The sequence below is a fragment of the Rissa tridactyla genome, chromosome 6, assembly GCF_028500815.1.
Source record: "Rissa tridactyla isolate bRisTri1 chromosome 6, bRisTri1.patW.cur.20221130, whole genome shotgun sequence".
NCBI lineage: Eukaryota > Metazoa > Chordata > Aves > Charadriiformes > Laridae > Rissa > Rissa tridactyla.
In genome coordinates, this window is record NC_071471.1 from 47603029 (window position 1) to 47629561 (window position 26533).

The 26533-nt window shown below is 34.3% G+C and overlaps 1 protein-coding gene across 22 annotated transcripts in view; it reads left to right on the forward strand.

Moving 5' to 3' along the window:
- The window catches only part of KCNMA1 (potassium calcium-activated channel subfamily M alpha 1), a 506659-nt gene that overhangs the window by 333037 nt on the left and 147089 nt on the right, over nucleotides 1-26533 (forward strand). For 18 of the 22 annotated variants that reach the window (XM_054204500.1, XM_054204499.1, XM_054204501.1 and 15 more), the window contains 7 exons: nucleotides 558-633; nucleotides 2392-2562; nucleotides 4244-4335; nucleotides 18826-18936; nucleotides 20824-20929; nucleotides 22363-22445; nucleotides 24755-24824. In XM_054204500.1, the coding sequence (XP_054060475.1) occupies nucleotides 558-633; nucleotides 2392-2562; nucleotides 4244-4335; nucleotides 18826-18936; nucleotides 20824-20929; nucleotides 22363-22445; nucleotides 24755-24824 (709 nt within the window). Of the gene's footprint in view, nucleotides 1-557; nucleotides 634-2391; nucleotides 2563-4243; nucleotides 4336-4428; nucleotides 8130-18825; nucleotides 18937-20823; nucleotides 20930-22362; nucleotides 22446-24754; nucleotides 24825-26533 lie in introns of those variants that run through there. The other 4 variants (XM_054204507.1, XM_054204511.1, XR_008466873.1 and 1 more) reach the window with 3 other exon arrangements.

The following is a 26533-nucleotide window of genomic DNA, read 5'->3' on the forward strand; positions in this document are numbered from 1 at the left end:
AGATTGGCTGCAATAGTTAATTAATTGCTTGCTATAACTGTAGGGAGGTAGTCTTGCCCTGTGGTCATCTATGCAAGTGTTAACGTTCGGTGAGCATGCAACAAAAACATCCTTATTTGAACTGCCTGGATGGTATTCCAGGGTAGTAGAATATTTACATGTAAATAATTGCTGAGGTGTATAGCCATGAAAAACGAGAAGGTGAGTGTACTGAGAGGCAACCAAATTATTTGTGAAAAATCATTATTTCTTTCTATTGGTTTGATTATGAGTACAGATGTAGCTAAGGTTTCCATTTTTCTTTCTGCTCTTAAATGCATTGGAATTTTTCTTTCAACTTATCTAAATTGTTCAAATGTGAACTCTGCAAAGACAAAATAATACATATTTTGCATAGGCTTTTGATTAATTTTTTTTTAGGGAGCCTGCATCTCTTCAGAAATAATCACTCAGCTCTTTCAGTCTAAAGTATGCAGTTGTATACAGGTACATATTAAAAATATGTGATAAATTCCAGTCTAAGTTCCTATTTGTTGTTGGGTTTTGTTTATTTTCAGTAACTCCATCAAGCTAGTGAATCTGTGCTCTATATTTATCAGCACGTGGCTGACAGCAGCTGGGTTCATACATTTGGTAAGTATATTTGAAAATACTTCATTGACTTTTTCTCATGGATCATCTGCTCTCTGGGCTACTTCATTACCTGAAATTGCCTTGCTCTGAGTAGTCCCTTAACATATCTATAGAGTACAATAAAAAAAAAAAAAAAGACATCGCAGCTTCCTGAATTTTAGGCTTCTACACAAAACTAATTCTGAGTAGTAAGTAATACACCATCAACCTCAGCAAAAAAATATGAGACTTGAACTGGTGCAACTTCTTGAATGATTACAGTTTACCAGTAGGTGGCAATGTTTCCTAAATAACTAGGCCGAGTGCTTCCTGGCAGGGGTTGGCAGAGCTGAAATGGTACTGAGGTCCTGGGAAATCAATGGTTGTGCCAGAAAAGAGCAGCTCTGTATTTCCACGAGAATTAATGGGATTGCTAACATTCCGGGTAGCAATTTTTAGAGATTATTTCCTTCTCTTATATTTTTGAATTTCAATTTTCTTGGCATAGCTTTCAGACACTGATAACATAGGAGTTTTGTAATTCCACACTTTACAGCACCTGAAAACTGTAAGATAGTTAGTATAGAAGTACATATGAGTTCATAAATGTGAATATGCATATATTTGGTAGGTCATGTCAATTATTTATTTTAAACATTTTAAATCAATAGCTTTTACTGGTTAGTTAGGTAACTATAATTAAATATGGTTTAGTGTTTGTCCTTTAAGTACATTTTATGATCAATTTAGGAAATTTTCAAGGTGCTAATAGCAATAAATTATTTAGGGATGGTTTTTGGACTAATATTTTAATTTAATGATATTAATGTTAGTCCAGAGCAATTTAATTGATTTCACTTGAATTACCTTGAGCTGCATCCAGCTATGTAAGATTAAATTCAGATTAAATTCAGAATATTTATCTTCTCATTACACCAGATAGTAATTTAATTTTCACTCTTACCAAGATGCACCAAAATTTTGGATGTTTTCATTTATGACATACTTTGCATTCATAGATGAGCATATTTTTTTACACTCTTTTGGGCAAATGTATCATTTTTATCATAGAAACATTAGCTTTTCCTGGTTTTGAACTAAAAACATTTTTTTTATTTTTTTTTTTATTATACCAGGAGAGGGGGGGAATGCTATTTTCTAGGACTTGGATTTTGGTGGGGTTTGGTTTTTTGGTTTGGTTTTTTTTTTTTTTGCTTTTCAGCATAAGTTTCTCTATTGTACTGTAGAAATCCTCAAACTTCTTATTGTGGAACAAATTTTAGAAGACATGCTCCTTCCCACTGATACATTTATAGCTTTGTCACATACAGTAGCTGACTTTTTGGACAAGTAATGGTGTATCACGAAACCTAACATGTCGCTACTTAAGACTTCAAAAGTAAAACTTTAAGAAGTATAATTGCATTGCAAATAAAATTCACTCTGAAAAAGTTCAGAACAAATTGGTATAAAATGAATTTACTGAGGTGCATTGGTAAGTTATATTATTTAGTGGTGAATGGAAAACATAATTTCCATTAAAAGTATGAGTGGCAAGGCTATGTATATTGGCAAAAGAACTGTAATGCTATAAGTGGGACAGGGTTAGGTTCTGTATTTGTTCAACATTAATCACAGGAAAGGATCCAGAGTTTATATTATATGCCAAATTACGTGTATATATATATACACACACACACGTGCACATACGCATATATCAGTAGAGTAATTTGTGGTACGGTTCTGTGAATTCACTATATGTTTTCTTGTACATTTTAGGTGGAGAACTCAGGGGATCCATGGGAAAATTTCCAAAATAATCAACCGCTAACATATTGGGAATGTGTTTATTTACTGATGGTTACAATGTCCACTGTTGGCTATGGAGATGTTTATGCAAAAACAACCCTTGGTCGCCTTTTCATGGTCTTCTTCATCCTTGGGGGATTGGTAAAACCTCTTTTTATTATTATTTATTATTATTATTGTTATTATTATTATTATTATTCCAGCTACCTTAATAGTCGATCCTGTATATCTCAGTGCTGTAATTAGAGAAATAATATATCTGGTTTTGTGAATTAAAATTAATTATAAAACTTTAATATATGTTTAATACACCTTTTTTTTGTATTATTGATAAATATTTTGGCAGAGCTTGTCAAATTAGTCCAATTTGGTAGAGTCAGAACTTTTCTAATCCGTTTAAATGAGTAATGCATGTGAATACATGATGTGCCTTAATATTTCAACTTATTAATGTTATTTGTAGTCCTTTACGTTTTAGTGACTGATTGTAGTGAGTTTTTTTGGGGCTGCTATTGATACTTAAAGGCACTTTGCGGTTTCAGACGTCCTACCCACCCTTCTGTGTTCCTTCCCAGAATTCCAACAAACACTGTGGCTTTGGACTGCCTTAAAGAGCAGCTTGCCTGATCCAGATGATGGCAAACCACATTCTCTTTAATTTCAAACATCCTTTCACGTCATGTAGCACAACTTTAACTCACAATTTATCACGTGTCCATAACCAGTATGCCTTTGTATCAGCAAATTCTCGTGTTTTGTCCTGAATGTGCATAGCACCAAAGTTACTAATTCTTATGTCAACTTTTCTGTTATTTATCAGTGTTAGTGATATTATAGGACCTGATGCAATGTTATTCTCTAAAACAGCAAGGTTTATTTTAATATTTACACGGTGCAAGGTAAGTGCTTTATGGATGACTCACAGTCTATATTGTGCACATACATATGTGTGTATATTGTTACTTTACTCTCATATATCGATTTCACATATACATTCATCTTAGAGATGATATGTACATAACTAATGTTATGAATGGCATATATGAGATACACAGATACATATATATGAGTATATATGAACATAAATATATGCATTCCCATCTACGTTTATTGACATACAAAGACAAAAACCATGTCAACTGGCAGTAGCTCTTTGAAGTATCCAGCCACAAAGAAGATGTTTGTTGGACAAAACATGGCAGAATAGTTTTTATTTTCTCCTCAAAACCTTTTATCTATCACATGTCATTCCAATCCTTTTAAAAACATGAACTTTTGGAAAACTTTTTTTTGGGAGCGGGGAGGGTGATCTTTTTGTTCTTGACAGGGGGAATAACCCCTGATTCCATCTTGTTTTTGTCTTCTTTTGAATCCTAATCATGGGGGAAAAAAGTCTGTCTTTTAAAATAGAAATGTAACGGTAATGATAATACTTGGTTTTGGTTTTTGCAGTGGACCTTGCATAGGTTTTTTCCCCTCCCCACTTCAGGAAGAATTAGATATAACTGTATTTTATGATTAGATACCAGTTTGAATTAATTTTGTTCTTGTTTTGTTTTGTGTGCCTATTTTTCTTCTTTTGACCATTTTCTTAATTTATAAGGTATGCATCTTCTCCAAGACCAACTTTTACATTTAGCCCTCTTGTTTTGTTTGATAAGAACTTTTACATTTTTAAAATTTTCTTTTTAAACAACTTCATAGATCTAATTCTTTTGCATTTTCAGATCTTAAAGATATATATCTTCTGAAAATATTCATCATCCCCCTTTCTTTGGCCTCTCTTTTTAGTCTTTTCTTCTGTCTCCTATCTTCTTCTTAGGCCATGTTTGCCAGCTACGTCCCTGAAATCATAGAGTTAATAGGAAACCGCAAGAAATATGGTGGTTCCTATAGTGCGGTTAGTGGAAGAAAGTAAGTATCCCAAGAGGCTCTGCTGCCTCTGCTGCAGTAGAACACTCTCTGCATGCCATTTTCTTTTTTTGTGTTTTTGTTTCATGCATGTAGGCAATGTTTGCTCGCTACGTGCCAGAAATTGCTGCTCTCATCCTTAATCGGAAGAAATACGGCGGGACTTTTAACTCAACCAGAGGCAGAAAGTAAGTCAAAAAAGACCAGGTGTGGTTGTGTGACTTTAAAGAGCCCCTGAAGGTGGTAATAGCTGACTCACAGCTTATAAGGCTGTATTCCTTGACATCAGATGTTACCACTGGAGAGTTGTCACACTATAATTAGAGACCTGGGCTATGCTGTGGTACAAGTCACAACATTTTGTCCCTACTTCAAGAGAACCTGGATACCCCTAGGACTACACTGACATACCTTGTAAAAAATGCTGCAGTTCTATGCACAGTTAGCTTCCGGAACAAGGTTCACTTGTCACTTCACAGTTTTGGGCATCAAATTACCGTGTGGTCATCTCTTAACTAAGTGACAATGATAATTCACATGATTGTCAAACAACTGAGTTCTTTAGAAAACTTGGGTTTACTGGAGTGCAAAATACGAGATTTATGTCAATTCAGTTATTCCATTAGGCTGACTATGTCAGAAGTCTGATAGTGCTGTTTCTCATTGTCCAAACAGCAGATTCATATCTCATACAGCTCCTATTGATTTCATATGAATATTGCAAACACTTGTGATTTTAGGATCTATGACCAGGAATTTTAAAGTGATTCTCTTCCACATGTGGTCTAAAACCTATCCTAAGAAAAGCAAGTAGCAGCCTTAGTATCAATATAGTTTGGAAAAAAAACCCCAAACCTGTATAAAAAATATTATTTTTACCTGTTAGCAAAAGTTAAATTTTATTGGACCACATTAGCTCATTACATTTCTATTGAAAGCCTCCTTGTTTTCTTGACCAAGTTAAAACCAGCTCTTTCTGGCATTCCCAGCATCTAGACCTGCTGGGATATAGCCTTTAATGAACTAGACGTACTTGGTGATATAGTAGTTTCTCCTCTATATCACCATTAGTGTTGTCATCTTTTGTTTCATCAGAAATCATTGTGACATTCACTGGTAGAGATACGTTTGCCCTAAGAGACTAGTCATGTAGAATCCTTTCCATATAACATAGAGAAGGTACCGCAAGTACCACAAGCAACACATCTAATTAAGTGTTCCTCTCCTTACTTTAAGAAGATGTGGGTTTTTTTTACTTTATTCCTTCAATTCATCACCCATGCATCATTTTATAAATGTGGATTATAGTTTTATCAAGTTGTTTCTCCTCTCTGTGGAGCAGAAAGACTGTAAATGTCCAACAGAGCTTATTCTAGAGTACTGTTTTACATCACTGGGTAGATAAATCCAAGTTTTTTCTTTAGTTATAGCTTATACTATTGTATGTTCAATAATGCTCAAGCAATTAGATGACACAATTGACAACTTCAATACTTTCATTTTTTTGAGATACCATCAAATGTCTAAAGTTATTTTTTAGTATAAACACTAAGGTTGGAAACTTGCATTGTAAATCACTTATCCATATTAACAAAATGCCTTAATTTCTTTCTGAGATGGACTGGTGTGATTGCTTTTCCAAAATGTTTATTTGTGACAGAGTCCTACTCAGTTTCATACTTGTATTTATACTTAGTTTCTCAAAGAGAGAAGCTTTTCAAACACAGAAATTACACCTCTGTTTTTGAGGCTCCAAAGGAGTTATAGCAGAGGGAAATACGGTGTAAAAACTATTTTACATACAGAGTTTTAGTGTCTCCCCTTCTACATTGTCACTAGTACCCAGCATTGCTCAGATGTCTCTAAACTTGGACCTGATCTTCAGACAGAACCCTGCATCCTGAAAAACTCAACTCCAGATTACAGGCTTCTGCTAGCTTTGGGGCGTGCTTAATTTTATTTTTTTCACCTTTTCTTTTTGTCTTTGCTTATATGCATTATCTGTTTGGTTTTAGCTCACTATGTTGTCAGTGCTTTCTCTGCTGTTCTCTACTGCCCGTATAACTTGTCGTTTCAAACTCGACTCTATCATCAGCATAAAAACTGTTCGATTTACTTTATGCATTGTTTTCTGGTTCAATTATTAATTACTAAGTAGTTTAAAGATGTCCTTTGCTCATGTGGGTCTTTCATCAGAGAATCTAAGCTTGGGAACTGCACAGTAAAAAGCCATTAGCACCCGTTGTTTGATGTTGCTTTTGCAGTCAGTAGAACAAGATTGATGAAATGTTATGTTTGGCCAAAATTTAAGTTTTCATTTGGAATTCAGTGTTGAGAGAATGGGTTGTCAGAACCAATAAGTTTTCCTTTGCTTGAGATATGGGCATGTGGTAGTAATTAGCAATATAAGAACTTTGGTTGAGCAACCAAACATAGATTCTGGCAGCAAACATAATGAGAAACTACAGTTGTTCTATTCCTAACGTCAGAAAGTTTCCAGATAAAATTAAATGCATGTACAAAATGAGAGCAGCTAAATTTTGTTGCAAGATGTAGTTTCAACTCTTAAAATAACAAATGTGTATACTTTTAAACTTTCACCTAAATAGATAAATACACAGAATCTGCTTTGTAGCATTTATGTATATGTTTATACATGTTGCTTTACGAACTATGTCTGTGGAATAACATGCTTCTATATGACTATTAGACGTTTAGTTGGGAAGTTAAAAGTAACATAAGATTATGTATATTTTGAGGATTGCACTACGTGGCTTTAGCCTGAGGAGAGCCTTGCTATAGAATTGTAACTATTGAAGCAGCCAGAATGTACGCTTAAAAACTCCACTTACTAAAGAAGAAAAACAACCAACACACCAGTGAGTTTGATCTCACATTTCATTTTCCTTTTCAGCCAATAAAGTCCCCAAAGGACTCATAAACTACATAGGAATCATTTTGCACAATAAATAAGCTTACTTCCCTCTTAGATGAGACACACGCATACAGAGTTCAGAAACAGAAGTAGTTTGTAGGCAGTATGCAATTATCACTGGTTAAATTTACTAGATACTAGGTAGTTTTGTTACAAAAGTCCATTGGGATTGTTAAATTTAAATTTAAATTATAATCTCTGCTTTGTAATATACTCCTGTAATAAGAAGTCTATAGTCTCATAGAATAAAAAGCAGGAATGTTATTATAGTCTTTGACTGGAATTTCACCTGTTAAATAAATAAGAGTTCTCACTGTTGCATATCTACCAAAATGCATACCAACATATCTATACAAAATGTGACTGAAACCAAACATACGCATTTAAAGACAAGAAGGGTAATGACTTTGACATAATTACAACCTAGTGCAAAAAAAAAAAAAAAAAAAGTTACCAAAAAAGGTAACAATCCTTGTCTTGAATTTCAGATGTGAAAGCAATGAGATCTGCTCTATTAGATGATGAGATTAATGCTAAACAACTGTTCTGCTACTGTTTACAGACCAGTTCATCAGAAAACTAATTTTTATACTGTGTCCCAATACACCAGAATCAGATGGTCAGTAGACAAGAAAAAACTGGCTTCCTTAGTTTAGTTAGAATAAACAAATAATTGTTTTTTGTTATAATCACCACTAAATACAAATGTCACAGAGAAAACCAGACTGTAGTTACAAAGGCAGAAGATAGTTGGTATTAAATATATGTATACACACACGTAAGATGTAACTGGGAAATAAAATTCAAGCATGAGAAGCAATCAGAACTGTAAAAAATATTATTTTCTAATACTGCTAAGAGGTATCTTAGGATAACAGTGATATGGTTTCCAGTATTTTCGATATAGAGTCCTACACAGTTTTTCTGTTCTTTCACATGCACAATTCAGTTACTACTGTTTCTTCTTCCTGTGTGTTTCCCTGGATGAATTCTGTAGTACACGGTTTTATGTTTTGGGAAATAATTTTTGCAAAGCAGGTATTGCACCTAACATTCTTTACGTATTAGCCAACGCTCTGCTGAGACCTGTAGAAGGAGGTAACAGTGTGACTTACTTTCTCTGTAGAACAGTTGGCGTATTTTTATTATTAATGAACTAGTAATTACCTGAGAGAGTTTTTGTGAGATTTAACAGAATCAAGTTTATGCTTTCTGAAGATGAAAAATGCTTTTAAAATGCAAAGTAGACAAATTTATAATGAAGATTGACTCATTAATTGCTTCATTGCCAAGAATTATATTGTCACACTAGAAAATATCAGCAATATTGTATAGGACGTATCTCACTAAACATTGTGAAACTTACTAGATCACTAGGAAATAACTAATGAAAACACACACTTGCAAGAAGTTATTTGCACATAATTTTATAAAGTTAAATTAGTGACGAACTAGTATCATTATGAACAGATAACGTAGTTTGTAATGACAAAATACTGGATACAAATACTGGACATAAAAGCTAGATGTAACGTGATTGGGTGGAGAAGTAAAAAAATCTGACCTTTTATTACAGTATTATAAAAAGTCTATAGATTAGGTTTTAGCTTAGAAAATAGCATCTAATTTTATATACATAAGCAGGGGAAGTTTCATTTTTTTGTTTGTTTGACATTTTTTTTCATCAGTTACAAACTGAAGTGATGTATAGCTTGAGTATTAAAGACATTTCCTCTTAGCCATTTTTCTTAATAATTTTGAGACCAGCAGATGGTTCCCTACACCCTATCTACATTTAGGTCCTTTCTTTTTAAGGCTTTCCATTTGACTTGCTGTGTTTAGGCTGTTCCTGTAACTTATCTGTAGAACTCAGGAATTAGTATTCAAGGGATCATTTTAAAGTGGTATTTTTTAAAGTGAAGTACCGTAGAAGGATTAAAAGGTATCTGCCACTCTATCGCCATAGCTGATAGACTGATTTATTGTTTTAGAATGTACCAATAAACCTACAGGTAAGTTCATGCATGCCTACCTCTGGAAGTCTGGAACAGGCAGTGATCACGTTGTCTTTGGATGACTTTCTGAAGCGCTGCAATTAACCTCTGAACTATAAAGCGTACACTTTAAATCTTATGAAACAAAGGTTTTCTTCAAGAAATTATTTGGTTTAGATAAGTAGAGTTCTGCTGTTGCTCTCTTTTTGTGATATTTGGAACTTACACATTCAGTCCTAGCCAAAATAGGACTTAAAAGATCATCTGTGTTGTTTCTTTTAAGCCCTCCCCCCGCCAAAAAAAAATCAAGGTCTGTTTATTTATAACATTCATATTACTCAGGTCTGGTCTGAGATTTGGCTAAAGATCCGCATTTGTTTTACCTCTACTAATTTATAATTAATCTTTTATTCTACATTTACTCATTTACTTGAGAATCAAGATTGGTTTTATTCAGTTATTTCATTTCTGTATGCATGTGTTCATATGATCAGACTGTATTTTAATTCTGTGAAATATTTTCCAGTTGAAGACATTAGGATACTGTAAATCAGCTTGCACAAAGCTCTAGAAAGCATATGGAAAGGCCATTTGTAAACTTATGGACTGAAAGAGAGACTGCATAACTTAATGATTTTTTTTTTATTATTTTTTTTTAGTCTTTCCTCTACATTGAATTAATTTTTAATTTCATGAGCTAAATTCTTTTTGCCTTTTTCGAAACCATTATCAAATCCAATGGAAACTCTTTATGAGGGCAGCAAGCAGAACGTGGCTTCACATGAATAGATATTGGGAAGGAGAGGGATTATTATTATTTTATATACATGTATGTGTATATATAAACTGCTTATCTTGTCCCAATAGGAAATAATTATGCTAAACTTTGTTAAATATTCAAAAGTTTAAAAAAAAAAGATCCAGAGGCATTACTGTAGTTAATATATAAGATTAAAATTGTATTTTAATGAAATCACAATTCTTTACTGTATAACCCAGTAAAACCTCTTGTTTCTCTTCTCTTGTGATCTACTTTGCTTCCCAGAGATTTCTTCAGATTTCTTAAATTTACAAGCCATAAATTAGCAAATCATCAACATATCAACAGGAAGAATCATCTGTTAGAGATTCCTTCCAGAAGGAAACATGGGATTCAATAACTAAACTTCACAGAGAAAAATAAAAACTGTAGACAGATAGATATGGTAAACAGAAAGACAAACAGATAATTGAAGTTGACAGGCCATCTTGCACTCATTAGACATTTGAATTTGATTAAAAATTAGAAAAAAATTTTTAGGGTTTACCCAGATACTTTGGCAAAGGTCCATTTGCTGCAGTAATGAGAGGCATAGCTCCAAAGAAAGTGACATTAGATTATTATATTAAATAATTTGATACAATATGTAAGATATTATTTTCCAGTGGGATGAGAATGTAATAAGAGAATGTGACATGGATTGCATTACGATCCCCAGGGGTGTCTCTATTTCCCATCTGCTAGCCATTCTTCTAATCCCACTGTTTCAAATGAAGTCTCACTTAGTGATAAAGAAAATATGATGAGTGTTAAATAGTCTGACAGATAGAACTAATAGGACAAACTTTTTTTTTTTCAGTTTTGCATGCTTATTAAACTATATCCATTCCTATGAAAGCAAGAAAGGAAATGTGGGAAGTGACATATAACATTATGACTTAAATGTGTATTCTAGGTCTCAAATCATGTTCCATTCCTACAATAGTAGCACTAATTTTATATTTCTAGTTAAAATTATAAAAAATTCAACTTTTCCTTCTCTCTGCCTAAACTTTAAAAAAACTTTTGGGTTTGGCATCAAAATAGCAGTTGTTGCTGTCCAAATTTTGACCCAAGAAAGACTGAATGTGGGTTATAAATCTGCTGATCTACTATATTCTACAAAACATACAGGCCATGAATTTAAGTGTGGACATTCCAAGGAGTGCAATGTTAGATGGCAGAAGTGGTGAATTAATTGGCAAATTTTGGTGAATTCTGACTTTTTGTTTTCACTCAGATTCTGTTACAGAAAATTAGTCATGACGTTTTGGAGTGATTTCTATGGAAAGAAATGCATCGGTTCGGGTCGTGAATGAAATGCTCAAAAATCTTAAAGACTTTGCTAACTCCTGCACTGCTTACAAAGGCTTTAGGGTTTTTTTGACTCATTGAGCATTTAAAAAATGTATAAGGCAATTTGAAAATGAGTAATGGAGGGAAGATAGAAAGCAACTTATTTAAGGGAAATTATTGTCAATTTATTTCAAAAGTAATAAGAGAGTGTCTTGTGTGTGTGATACCTGCTGCACAAAATAGTAGGAGGAAGGGAACCCAGGGTTTGGAGGGATTAGAGCAATAGATTAAGGTCTGTTTGCAACTGAGATGCTAATGCTAGAGATGTGGTTTATTCCTGCATTAAGCTTTCTGGTATGGACACCTTGTGCATGCCATAGCATTTAACAGTTTTTACTTCTATTTATACTATTAAATTAGTCAGAGAATCATGGAATGGTTTGGGTTGGAAAGGACCTTAAAGATCATGTAGTTCTAAGCCCCTTGCCATGGGCAGAGACACTAGATCAAGTCACATTTCTTGTGGTGATAGAGCTGTGTTGTGTCTAAATGTTGTGGTATTTTATGTGAAAGCAGAAATACTCTGGATAATATTACCATCAAGATTGAATGAAAGGATGAATATTCGTCTTTTACTTTAAGCTACAGTGGAAGCCTCTTAACTTATCCAGACTGTGGGAGAAACAAATCACTGTGCTTTCTTCTTATTATTGCAGTTTCAGAGGTGTGCATCAAGCAAAGAATATTAAATTTTATTTCTTAACTTGCTTTATAGACAAGCATTGCACAATTCCTTACATCATAAAAATGTAAGATAAACTCATTTAGCTGTAACTGAGCAAGAAAGTTGAAATAGAGCAAAGCAGCTCACAATGAATCACTTATGATAGCATGCTATTGCAAACAGACTTAGATACAAGCACTGATAAGCAGTTTAAACAAAGGTGTGCGCTATTTATCCAGGATTAAAATATCTGAAATGCACTCTATTGGCCTGTTCTCTAGTAGAAATCTCACTTAGGTGGGCATAAAATATTTGAGGACTTGTGTAAGTGAATTCTTCTGTACTATTTCTATGTGCTTCAGAAAAAATTTCTAATATTTAAAGGATGCCAGTGACACACCACCAATACTCACTAAGCAAGACTGAAACCTGGGCTTGTATAAATGCGCTTGATATAGCTTCATAGCTGTAATAATTCACAACTAATTAGGGTCTTGTGTGTGACTGTATGTTTGTCACACATTACCAATTTTATGTTTAAGAGAATTTGAAATTATTCCTTCTTGATTCTTAATTTTACATACTTATATTGGTCACAAAGTAAATTAATATCTGCATCAGAGGTAACTCAAACATCTGACATTAATGATTTCCCATTTATGTTAATCCGATGTATGATCCAGTGCTGCTTGACTGATGTGTACTGTATAGCGTATACTGAATGTAGCTTTTTGAGTGCTTTCTGGTATTAACTAATTCCTTTTTCTTTACTCACAATATTAGAGAGATTCCAAAGAGCATGGAACATATTGGAAAGAACAGATAGTTTCCGTCAGAATTAATCACAGCAGCTTCAGTATGGGCTGCATGAGTTCACTCTGCTTCCTAAATAGTTGGCAGCTGAAGCTATCAGGTCCAATTTACAGAAATTAAAGGTACCTCAGACATGTTCTCACATACTGCAATCACATCTCCAGTCACAGTGTAGTCGTATTCTTTTATACATTTAATGTTGATACATACTTTAAAGTCAGTGCTTTTGGCTTCTCAGTAACTTCAACCCTTTTGAAATTTTTAATCCTTCAGGAGTAAAGAAAATAATGAAAATCTACTTTTTAACAGACAAATATTAAAATAAAGTTGCCCAGTTGTTGCACACTTGACAGACAATTTAGTATATCTTTGAATATTTTTGACTTCTCTCCTTTGTGCTAGAAGAATTCTAGAGCCTGATGTGAGAATCAGAGTGAGAAAATAGAGAGCTTACAGTTGAATTTTTAAAAAAGATATGTCTTGATTTCAGAGCGCTGTGTTCACAGATATGAATGACTAATGCAAAAAGGCAAGTTTGGGACTAACACTTTTTAGTTACTTGTTGGAGGTATTTTTTAAAGACCAACCTGCTGTGTCTTTGTTTGGTCCACAAGTGTCTGCTCTAGATGAGTGTTCGCAGTTTTTGGTTTTGTCATATATGCAACACATAAGTGAGGTTTTTTTTAATGCTTAAAATATTATAACATATTGTTCTGGTTCACTATACATATTGGCTAAATAAGTGGTCCTTAGAGGACCATCTTTGGGTTCAAGTCTTCTGTGAAAAAAGAAAAACGTGAAATCATGAATGTACAGCACCTATTACTCTATCTGTATTAGAGACCAGAGTTTATATTAAAATAAAGCATGTTTTTAACAAAATAAGAGACACACGTGTAAGCACATGCATGAAGTTTTCACTTAATTGACCTGAATTAATAGAATCTTGAATAATGTTAGGTACATCATAAAAAGCACAAGCAGCTAGAAATATTTCGTAAAATGGTATATTTAAAGACTGCATACCACTAATAGATAAACAAGATCATATGTACAGTCTCTGTTGACGTTTATTTGCTTTTCCTAATAAGAAAAAGTGACTGAGACCCATCCTTTCTTGGGGAAAACCAGTTAGACTTTACAAGAACCTGTTTACTTCAACCACAGCAGCCTGCTACTGGTATACAAAGAAAGAATTTAGATGGTTGATAGATGAAGGCATGATCAGAACACTAAGTAGAAAGACCATAAAGAGATTTGAGCATATGTATTTCATATAAATATTATAGTTTTATAGAGACATCTAGATCAATATGTGCCACACTTCATTTAGTTACTTCACAAGTAAACACCATGTATTCAACTGAATGCGGAACAGAATTTTGTATTTATTGTCTCTGATTTATTATGACAGACTAGTTAGAGTGAGTTTTTTCAAATTCTTTATACTTGCTCCAATAAAATGGATATAATTTCTTTCAAAATAAACAGGCAAAAGATTTGCCTTTTCTATTGTGTCCTCTGAAGGAAGAACCATGCAAAGATATTTTTTGAAGAATCCTATTCACAGTGGATCTGTTTTCATTTACAGTACTATTTACATGGATTAAGTATATGTTCTCAATTATCTCATCTCAGAATTCTAGATGTTTTAGCTCTTGCTTGTTTCACTTTTTTTTTTTCTTCCTCAAACCGTTTGTATCTGTGGTAGCTTTGGACCTTTTATCACCATTTTTTTTAGTTTATAAGAAGCTAGTGTATTTTTAGTAAGTGTATCATTATGTCAGTACTTGAGTGGAAAAAAATTACGTAGTGTAGAGAATTTCAACTCTGGAATCACAATTGAAATCAACTGTGTAGAACTGTAATAATTTTTCATATTTCATCACTGTAATTAATTTTGAGAACGGTAAGTACATACGGGAGAGAATGGATTAGTCTGGCTTTATTGGTTGATAGAATATGGCTCCTGGTAGGCTTTTGATTCTCTCTAAAAAGATTCTTTTTGCAGCATCACTGTCACATAATATGGATTCCCATTGGTATATTATGCCAGTTTCATCTCTGATACATGATACCATTGATAACTATTACTTAACAGAAACCTTAGTCCTCCTGAATACGTATCAGCAATAAAAATGTCTAAATTCCTGAATTGTGATTTTCACTACTTTAAGGGAATTTCTAAATTTCATTTTTAAAGAATGAAAAAAAAAAAGGCAAATCATAATAATTTAACTGAATACTGTATTACTTTTGAGATTTTTCATAAACAAAAGCTTAACACAGAGGTTAGACATTTCTGTTGACCCAAAATTATTAATACAGGATTTTCCTACCAACCAACTCTATCTGAAAGCAAAAGGTACCCAGTATGTTGGCTTTACTTAAACTCTCAGTGCGTGGATGAAAATGAGTGGCGCATGGAAAGGGAATGGTTATTGGAACAAACAGAGGAAGTTATATATCTTCAAATCATATACAAGCCAGACTGGAACAATATGAAGTCTCCACGTTTTCTTAAATAATGTACCTAATAACTCTCTCTTGGCAAGCAGGAAATCTGTTTTCAATTTCTTCTCCTTTTTAGCAAAAATATTATTTACGTTAAAAAGGAGATATTTTGTGGGATTTTTCAACCAAAAATTAATGCAAGTATGTCATCAGAAAATATTGTTTGAAAACGAGGAGATTTTGTTGCAATCACTGCTCAGGACACTGCCTTGCATTATATACAAACAGCAAAGAAGAGAAGAATAGATAATGCCTGGCCCCAGATCAGAGTACTAAAATGAAACCATGGCGCAGATCCTTTGTGACACTTCCAAAAGAATCAGTCCTGGTACTCAAATGCAAGATTATGGCCAGATTTGACAGGCAAATGTTTTATTTTCACTGAAGCAGATTGCTATGGAACCCTACTGAAAGAGAATCATAACAGGATTGAATTATTGTACCAAATGCATCTGCTTTTAGCAGGAAGTTTTTGGAGGAGATAACCTCTGGAGGACTTTTCCAACCTCAATTGTCTTGTAATCTTACAATCCTATGAAAATTTCTTCTATAATAGGGTAATTTGTGTTGCACAGTCTATCTGGCTTGCAGTTTTTTCACTTCAGTTTACCCATATTTTTAAAATGTGGACTCTAATTAAAGACCCATATGAAGTGAAATCTCCCAGGACAGAAGAAAATTTTCCGCACAGGAATGCAGCGTAGGACAAGAGCATCCAGGAAGAGGCTCTGCTGAAGCTAGCAGCACAGGATCTGTACAAAGCAGTTGCCTACAAGAAGAAATTATTTCTATTATTAAAAATAATGCATCAACTGTGCAAATAGAAAGTTCAATTTCTTAATTAGTAATAGATGGAAACGCTTGAAGAAAATAATACCCATAGTTTAAAATTAGTCATCTTAGAAAATGTGTACAGAGAGTATAAGGAATACAAATGAATATTTTTTGCTGCTTTTTGTAATTTTCTTGGGCCCTTGCAATTTTTGATGCTAGATGGGTTTACGCTCAGGAGAAGTGCTGAGTACCACTAGACAGTTAGAACTTCCCAATATGTGGGTGTAACGTTGTGTGTCAAACACAGTCTGTTCAGAATTTAGATCTAGTAAACTACTCAGGTTTTAAACAGCTCTTCATAATCTGAACTTTCTTGAGGTTTTCCATTTACATTGGTATATTGGATAGAGATTCATCTATTTGATGGAGAGTGAATCCTAATGTTTGAAATCATATTTTGTCCTTCTGTGATGAAAGTTATTATCCTGACCTAACTGTGTGTGCCATAACACATGCACACACAGTGCTGGCAGCTCAGGCAATTGATCACTGGGGAAACTGAGGAAGCGTGCTCCTGTAGGGGAAAATATAGGCATGGTTTTATCCAGTACAGAGGCTGCTGCAAACTTTGTCAAGCTGCAGGGATCCCAGAGGAAACCTCTTAAGGACCCCTTGCACCAAAAAAGGATGAGCTAATATATTTTATGTCTTGTTTTCTGATATTGTGCTTACCACCTCATAAAACAGGAAAGCTTTAACTCAGGGATTTTTGTGTTTTTAAGTGTTTACAGTCCAAGAACTCAGTGCTCTATCCATATACTGCACCAAAAACTTTGGTTGAAATTGAGCAAAATCTTACTGAAGCGAAAGCAGACACTCTGAATAGCTAGTTTAGCAACAGAAGTTCGTAGTATTGAGTCCTATGTTAAATACAAAACAGCACGATCAGTCTCATATAAACATATTCCTTACCTGTTAAAAGGGATGAAACCATTTAAGTTTTTGACCACTGCTATTTCTAAAATTACATCTGAGTCCTGGTGATGTCACTAAGAACTCATGCAAAAGGAGTGTTTATCATATTTCTAAATAAAGCTTGAAAACTCTGTGCTAGGCTATTTGTAAAAGTGGTAATAGTAGATCAATATCATAAGGTGTGCTGGACTGGTATAATACTTTGCTATGTTTTGCTTTTCTAGTGACCATATGAACTACTGCAAAAGTAACAGTACATGATGGTGGAATTATTCACTGCATCATGAATTGATTTATTGTGTTATGCATAATTATCTTTTTTCCAATGAGTTCTATGTGTTTTTTACGCACATTTCATCAAGCATCAAATTATGAAGCAAGACCAGACTCCTATTAGCCCATTACATAAGTAATAATTGCTTCCACCTATTATTTGTTGTTCCGAGCCAATGAGGCTTCTGCTTTACTGAGTTTTCCACAAACCAGTTATGAAGTAGGTGAGATTTGGATGGTCTGCTTCTTACCCATGGAATTACTTTGCTTCACATTTGGCAGCTCAACTGCCAAATAAGTTTGCGAAATAGTGCATTTGTAGCATTTGTGCATAGACGATCTGACTGTAATGAAGTTGACTGTTAGTTCAGGAATTGTATCTATGCTACCTTGTCCATCTTCCTGACTTCTGTGAATAATGTGGTGCCAATTGGAAGTGTTAGAAATAGGCATATTAAAGTCACTATATACTAAAGTCACTGTCTGTCTTAAGCCCGCGACAGTAATGAGCTGGGGTTGAGTTTATTCTATGAAGGAAATTGTGAGACAATGTACGATATTCTAATCACAAATTTTGGGACTTTGCTTTACAACAATAAAGCAGCAAAGACCCCTTAAGTCAGGAAAAGTGCAATTTCCTAGGCCTTTTCTTCAGCCTCTCATAATTTAAGATGTGTAGCATTCAAGAATGTGTATGTAGGTATATATTATGCTTCCATCTTACATGGTCAGATACAAATGTTAAAGGAAATGTGGAGCAGGTGGAACTTTTGTGACATCACAATCTGTACAAACTTTGATTTTCTAAGTGATCTTGAAATGCTGCAATAAATAATTATTTCTTATTATAAAGTACTCTACCTGTAGGAGTTATGGTATGAAAAAGATTGCCTTATAATTGGCAAGCTTTGCTCTGCCTACATTGGCATAAGTGTCTGGTTTCAGCCATGGATAAATATCGAATCATTTTAGGGAGATCTGCTGTCTCATTACATCGTAAACCAAAAATTTAAACAGTAAATCTCAGTATAGGAGGTAGAGATGTGGAGAATGATGTGTAAAATAAAGAAATATGACTTTGAAAGGGACTGGTTAATACAGCGTGTAAACATACATATAAGTGATGCCACTTATTGTTAAATGTGTAATACAACTTGGCCAAATGGCTTGTTAGTAGTAGTCTTTGCAAATGAAAGTGTATATGTATTTGCAATTGCAGGGCACCTTTTGGAAATCATGTTTTTGTTCTCTGACTTCATGGAATAGGATCTAGAGAAACATCAAGAAGAGACTAATACTCTTTTTGTTTGGCCAATAAATTATCATTTCCTTCTTTGCTCTCATGCTTGCTTGTTTTACCTTCTTTGCAAGATTAACTCTGATTTTTCTGTAACAGGCACATAGTTGTCTGTGGTCACATAACACTTGAAAGCGTGTCCAACTTCCTGAAGGACTTCCTGCACAAGGATAGGGATGATGTCAACGTAGAAATCGTCTTTCTGCATAAGTGAGTAATTTTCCAGATTAGTTTTATCATCTGTTATTAAAATTCATTAAATTAAGCTGTATTTTTGGGGGGAAGACAGAGGATCTTTCAGGCTCCAAACAGCCATAAAAGCAATGTTTGCAATTACTTTTGTTAACAATGTATTTTGAAAATAGAATTGTTTTCTGCAATTTTTTATAACCCATTGCTAAGCATGGGTGTTTCAAGCAGAAAGACTTCAGACCCAGTCCTGTCGATTGTGAGGTAGATAGCTAAACACATAGTTGAAGTGGAAATGGAACTATGAAAGTAAAGATATTGAAATGCTGATAAATAGATATGAGAATTTTCTTTAGTGGCAAATATTTCTAGTGAAACTGCCAAAATTGCTAAAATCAGTAAAATTAGTGAAAATTACTGTATGTTGTATGAACTTATGCTATCTGAAAACATATTTTCACCTTTGATTTCACTAGGGAAAAAATGCTTATTTCATACTGCAAACTATTTATAAAAAGAAAAACGTAGGTGCAGATATAGTTTTAACATAAATGAGATATATTTCTTTACAGAGATAGCTAAGATAGAAAAGAAATTCTAGCCATGGTGATAATTAGTACTGCTCTTTTACCCTTATATAGCTACCTACATACAGTCGCTTGCGCATTTCTGATGTGGGATTTGGAAAGGTGTCTTAAGGTGATTGCGGTTTGCAGGCTCTGCATTACATGTAATACAACATCCAAGAGGTGTGCTTATGGGAGAAGCTGCTAGAAGTAGCCATGTGCTACGCAGAGAGACAGTGTGAAAGGTCTTTTCTGCTCTGGAATGGCATCTCTTTAGAAGTGTTGCAAGCTATGAATGAGTAATATTTTCACATTTAGCAGCAAGTTCTGCATTTTTCTCCTTGTCAAGGAAAACGATTAAAAATAAAAAGAATCATTTGTGATCATTCAACAAAGGAAGCTGAAAAACTATGAATCCGCAGCACTTGCGCAATTTTTATATCTAGTCTTTCCAATTTGAACTAAAGATGACAACCTCAAGCAACTACATTGTTTGTTTGCTTGTTTCCCGTCTCTAAGTAATAAGAATTGACTGTGAGAGGTAAGCAGAGATCCAGATTTCCATGGTGAAAATACATGGTGATAGGAATCAGGAAACTGCATATGCACATGGAGGGAGTTTTGCACCTGGCTACTTGTTTGTGCCTGCTTTTTTCTGTACCTTCACAGGCAAATTTTTGCATGTATCTGTTTTATTTTCTTATTAAATTTAGCATCTGACATGACAAACTTACTATGTAGCTATTAAATCCCTTCTGTTTTAATGAGTGCCATCAGAAAAGCTATTTACAAGGTTGGTGCCACATTATGTAATAGATTGTGATACGTTTAATTTTCTTTGTTTGTGGCAAAATGAAATGAGACAGAAAGTCACAGCATAATTATGTATCTTTTAATCATATTTCATACAGGCCACAAGGTCCCCGTAGGGTTTCTTTTCTGGCTTTTGGTGATTTTGCATCGCACGCTCTGATGCAATCGGCTGTTTTGAGAACAGTGGGGACAGGCTGAGGATTATTGTCTTACTAGGCAATTACTGTATGAGGATGTTTTCAACTATTTGCACCAATTCTTCTGGATTCATGTCTCTGAGAAACTGAAAAATTATGAGTAGCACAATGAAATGGGCCAGAAGTTCCACAGACAGAAGTAAGGAAGTGAAAGCAGTATAGTATTTGACTTTTAAGTACTGCACACTGTTTCCACACCACAGGAAAAGCATCAGCAGAAGTCTGAATACCTAAAATAAATAAATGGGTTTGTTTATAATTGAAGGACATGGGGCAGTTATGGAAGCTGAATTATCATTTGGTCTTGTGTTTTCTTTCTCTTCCCAATGCAGTATCTCCCCTAACCTTGAGCTGGAAGCTCTTTTTAAACGACACTTCACTCAGGTGGAATTTTATCAGGGTTCAGTCCTTAATCCCCATGACCTGGCGAGAGTGAAGGTAACAGCTCTGTTGTTCTGTTTTGCTGTTTGACGTTTTTTGAAGTACTCATTGCATTATTTGGAAAAGAAACAGTAAAGCTCTTTGTGTAACCCCAAAAGATTGTTTTTCCATCTCTATTAGCTTGCCTAATAAATTATAATATCTATCCTTATAAACCTTGTTTTCCCTATATCTTTAGATCTTCAAAGTTTCAGTAATGCTGTGACTTAAGAGACATTGTCTGCCGTTCCATTGAACTCTTTATGAATTTTTCATTGGGGTTTAGTTCAAGAGTCTATTTTACATTAATGTTTGATATAATAGAACATTGTCTTACAGTAATTGCTTAAAATGCTATTGTCTTACCTTCATCAGAACGATTGGAAAGTAAGGTTTCACCTGTCAAACCCTTTTTCTATTGTCTAGAATCCTAAAAAAAACCAAACAAACCCACCCCCCCCAAAAAAAAAAAAATTAAGATTTTTGGTACCTAAAATGAGATGGTTTTATTGTCTAGAATTCTTTATGGTAAATTATTTTGTACTCTTAAAGCAAAGTATAAAGCTTAAATGAAAAAAAAAAAAAAAGATGGCAAGCTGTCAGGTACAGCATTAACTCTTTTATGTTGTGTTTTGGTTTTGTTTTTTTTTTTTTTAATGGGATGTAAACTGGCTACTTAAGCCAAGAATATTTTACTGCAAGGTTAACACCTTCTGGAGTATTAATCATGTCTTTGGTCTATTTTGGCTGTAGAAATTGCTTAACCTTTTGTAGCCCAACACACACTGTTTCAGTTTATCAGAACAAAGTGTTCTAATTGTGACCATAAAATTGTGTGTTGGTATTTTGTGTTCTGTATTCCACCCTTCTTTGTGTTGGTATTTGGTTGTATACACTGAAAAATACTTTTGTCATCTGCTTTGAGTTAAATAGAGCTGAGATTTGTGTGAACGTGGAAGTCCTGTGAACTGATCAGTTCTCCTCGTGCTTTCTAAAAATGGTGCTGAGATTCTAAATTGTCAGTTCAGCCACCTTGTCCTGTCCCTAATAGGAAGGTACTTAAATTCCCAAACAAAGCTGCAGGACTTGTGGGAGCACTGTACCGATAACAGAAACTTCCTATGTATTTAGGATTCTAAATTGCAGTATCTGTTTACAAAAGGTATTCCATTAACACCTTCATGCCTCAGCTGATATAATGCAAGAGCCAATAATTGAATTACTGACCTGGTCTGAGTATCGTAAGCAAGTTTCATGAAATTGCTATGTGTATATGAGAGCTGTTATCATCACATTAACTCACGTTAGTCTTGTACCGTTTTTGATTAGCAGTATTAAGGACTGACATTCACACTCGTGATGGCAGTGTTGGATTCTATAATACTTTATGATGAAAGAAGAGCTGGAAAGAGAGGTTGCTATTTATGTTTGCTTTTTCTTTGGTGTCTCAGATAGAGTCAGCAGATGCGTGCCTAATCCTTGCCAATAAATACTGCGCTGACCCAGATGCTGAAGATGCCTCCAATATTATGAGGTAAACTCATTAGTTTTTAATAGGTTTTTGGTTCTTACCTCTGATTAGCTAACTTCTGGTGTCCAGCTATGCTATAGCCACACACAGCTTTATTGCTGAGCTGTTGCACTTGAAGAATATTGAGGGATTATTTTTAGGGGACAAATTACAAGATTTTCTCAGACGTTCAGAGATGAGCATACCCGAAATTCTGCCTGAACTGTTTTAATTTAGCAGCTTTAGAAAGACCGTGTGAGAAGAGACGCTTGGCACACAAGCTTTGGTACTCTTCATCATTTTGCAGAACCTAGGGTTTAAGTAAAGTATTCATAGCTGAACACAGTCCCAATAGAAATGAGAGGAAAGGGAATGCAGTTATGTTGTTGCAACAATATTACGTGGGTGCATGTACTGTGTCAGCTGGTGTTAATGATGGCACAGAAGGACCCTTAATAACTTCATACCTCATTGCTCCTTGGTATATCTGCTTCTACAAGTAATTACGCTGCTTGGGGGAAAGCAAGGTATACACTACATGATGGTGTCAATACAGTGTTCTCTTAGCTCCATCCTCCTTTTTTACACTGAAGACCAAACATTGCTTATTTTGATTTACAAGGCACTTAACACATTAGGGACCACCAGTTCTTGTCCTGCTTTCCTCCTTGTATTCCCTGAAGGAAGAAGATGAAAGAGTCAGTCAGTAGATGACAGCTACGGTTACAACAAAGCTAAGCTATTCCATTTTTTGTGTTTTGTTCACACAACCCTAGTTTTAATGAGACCAGTCTCTCCTTTGTAAAGTTAAAATGTCAATGATTTGTTAAAAGATCTGGAACATAGATTGGCCAGTGTTAGAGACCGATTTTACTGGCCTGTCAAATGTTCGCATGTTGTGAATTGAAGGAAGGGGAGAAATAAAAAAAATAATTAATAAAATTTCTTCTCTGGAAGAAGTTCACGGAGTGCAAGAGAACTGGCTGTCTGTGGATGATGCAGGACATAAATATGCCTAATTTCATTTTCCAAACATGCTTTTGCGTTTCAATGCAAGAAACTTTATTTTGACATTGTTTGCATAAATACATTAAAAATATTCCAGTTGCAGATTAGCGCATTCTTAATAGATTTAATACATTTAATGTAATAAAATGCAAAAGTGTTATTTTGATAGTGGAATTCTCTTGTGTTTTCTCACATTTAAATGAATTTAATTCAACAAAATGAAATGTTAAATTAAATAATTAATTAAGAAATGGAAAATTAGAAGGAAGGCTTGTTTTCTATTTTCAAAAGATAACATAAATTAAAATCGTGCATACAGCTTTTTTTATATGTTTCATGATTTAGCTTTGATCAAGCTCAAGCAGACCAGCAGTTTCCAAGATACTTCCTACAAAACACCAATGTAAACAGTTATAGCATTCAGAGTTTTATGAAACTGGTGATTCCATATTAATTCAAAGTATTTTTTGTTTTGATTGTTTTATCTTCTTTTTCTACCTTTAGTTTGTATATACAGAACCGATTTTTTGGCCTGTTTCTTTCTTTAGTTTTGCTCAGTGCTTTTTTAATTATTGAACTGTCTGTTTATCTCTTCATAAAATGTTATCAGTCCACTCATTTCTCAAACAGCTTTTTTTCCAGCCACCTTAAATCTGTACACAGTTGAGTATATATTAGGCTCATTAAATAATTAAGGATGCAGTCAAGCTGCAGATTATGGAAGTAGGCCCCCTATTTTATAAATTCAGAGTTCAGATATCAGTTTCAATATTGAGTTTTGGAATTATCCATAAAAATTAAGATGAATTTGCATGTGGATTTATGTCAAACAAAATCATCATTTTAGGTGTTTAAATATGATGAATGTCTAGCAACTATAAATAAATAATGTGTGATGGGGCAGAAAGAAAGGGATTCTTTTCAGACATCATTGGAACACTTGATCAACTATGTTGATTCAAAGACATGAAGATAATCACCAAAGATGACATAATAATTGCGAGTGTATTATTTGCTTAACAGAATGAGTACGGTATCTGAACAGAGCTGCTAAAATAAGACTCTTCTTCTGCAAATTCCATAAGAGTAAAACATTCAACTGAATAATTCCTGAAGTTTGATGTTCTGTAGAATTAGCTGATGGTTATTAACAGAATTTGACTAGATGTAAATATTGCATCGGTCTGACTTCAATCGGTATGCTTTACAGCCAAATGAGTGAGAGGTTTTAATTGTGGGACTTGACAACACAGTAAAGGTATTGGGATACATTATCCAAATATCCCTCAGCTAAAAGTTATTTTGTTTTTTCTTGTATTTTCTAGAGTTATTTCAATAAAGAATTATCATCCGAAGATAAGAATTATCACTCAGATGTTGCAGTATCACAATAAGGTAACGTGGCAACGAACAGTGTCTCTCCCCAGAGTTGTTTTGCTACATTGCCTTCACTCATAAACAATTTTTCTATCCCCACTAACAGTAAGCATTTTTCTTTCCAAACAAAAATCTCCTAATAAGCTTTGTCATGTAATCCAGTTACAAGGTAATTCAGTTTTATTTATATATGCAAGGGACCTTATCAAAATCCTCTGACATTTGTTAACTGCCTAGGGTCTAATTTGCAAAGCTACAGTGTTCATAGTTCCTGTTGATTCCAGATGAGTTTTTAACCACTCAGCTTCTGTAAGTTTTGCTCATTTATTACACCGGAGCTACCCAAGATGAATTGGTGGCCTCTAGGCAGATCATCTGAAGTCAGTTCTTTGTGGATACTTAAAAAAAAAAGTATAGAATTATTGTCTTATTGGAGATTTAGCATGATTTTGTGTTTCTTGCATGACAATGTAGACCTGAATTTGCCAAGTAGCAGGTAGAAAATAAATAAAATTAAGTGGTTTTTCATATAAAACAGAGTTCGGCTGTGAAATTTGTTCCTAAAAGTATTGTGGAGATCAAAATTATAAATCGGCTTTGGAAAGGAATTAGGCAAATTTTTGATGGTAAATCTGTGACCTTTAAATGCAGTGAAGTCAATTCATTCAATCCTAAAATGAGAAGTTCCGTAAACTGCTGATTAACAGGGCTAGGAAGAATATATCAGAGGGCAGACTGTGACCTGCTTCTTTTATTATTTCTAAAAGTATCAACTAGAGGCCAGTGTTGGCAAAAAAGGTTGGCTGGGTAGACCTTCATTCAGTGAAATACAGTAATGCTGGTACTCAGAAGGTTTGACTGCTAACAGCTCCTTATACCTGTAATCTTTGCCTAGAACAAGAGCAATTACAGTTGCTTGTGATGTCCTCTTTCTCTACGTGAATGGAAGGAGTCTGTCTTTTTGTAGAATAAAAGCAAAGTGTTTCTCTGCTTTAAACAGGTTCAGAGGATCTTTTAAATGCTGCATTTTTCTATTGTATTTCCCATGAAGGTGTCTGCAAGAACAGTTTTTATCAAGGCACTGAACTGTGATGCTAACTTATGAAGGGAAAGAATTGTGAAGGCCTCTGTGATTCCTTATGCATTTGTATAAAGTAGATGGAAGAGACAATCTGATAGAGTTATGCCAATAGCTGAACAATATTAATACCTATCTAACTGACCAGTGTCAATACTGCAGGTCTGTCTTGGTCAGCTATTTTCTTTAGTCTATCTTTACAAATAGTAGTCTTAGGAAAAAGTCTTGATTTTCACCGAATTCTTCAGGGAAAAGACAGATGATGTCATATATCTTATTAAATGACAATGTCTTTAGAAGTTTGAAGCTTCACACAAGTTGCAATCTAATTTATATTAGATTCTTGTATTTTATTTATGTGCTTTATTAGTCAGAGAGTAGTTCAAAGTGCTGTAAAAGGAGTACACAGAAGGGAAGGAAAACTTTACATTTTGTGGTTCATTAAGGTGTGGGGATAGGCCTGGCAGAGTGTCACAGCCAGAATGTGGCTTGAGAAATGTAAGATTTTGTCTAGAATAGGTAAGATTGGAACATTTCTTAGCATAGACTTAAACTCTAAAATACCTGGAGTGCTTCTGTGTACTCAAAAGAAGTCAGGTCAGTAACAAAGAAAATCATTCACTGCTGTCTTCTTCAATACTGTACTGTA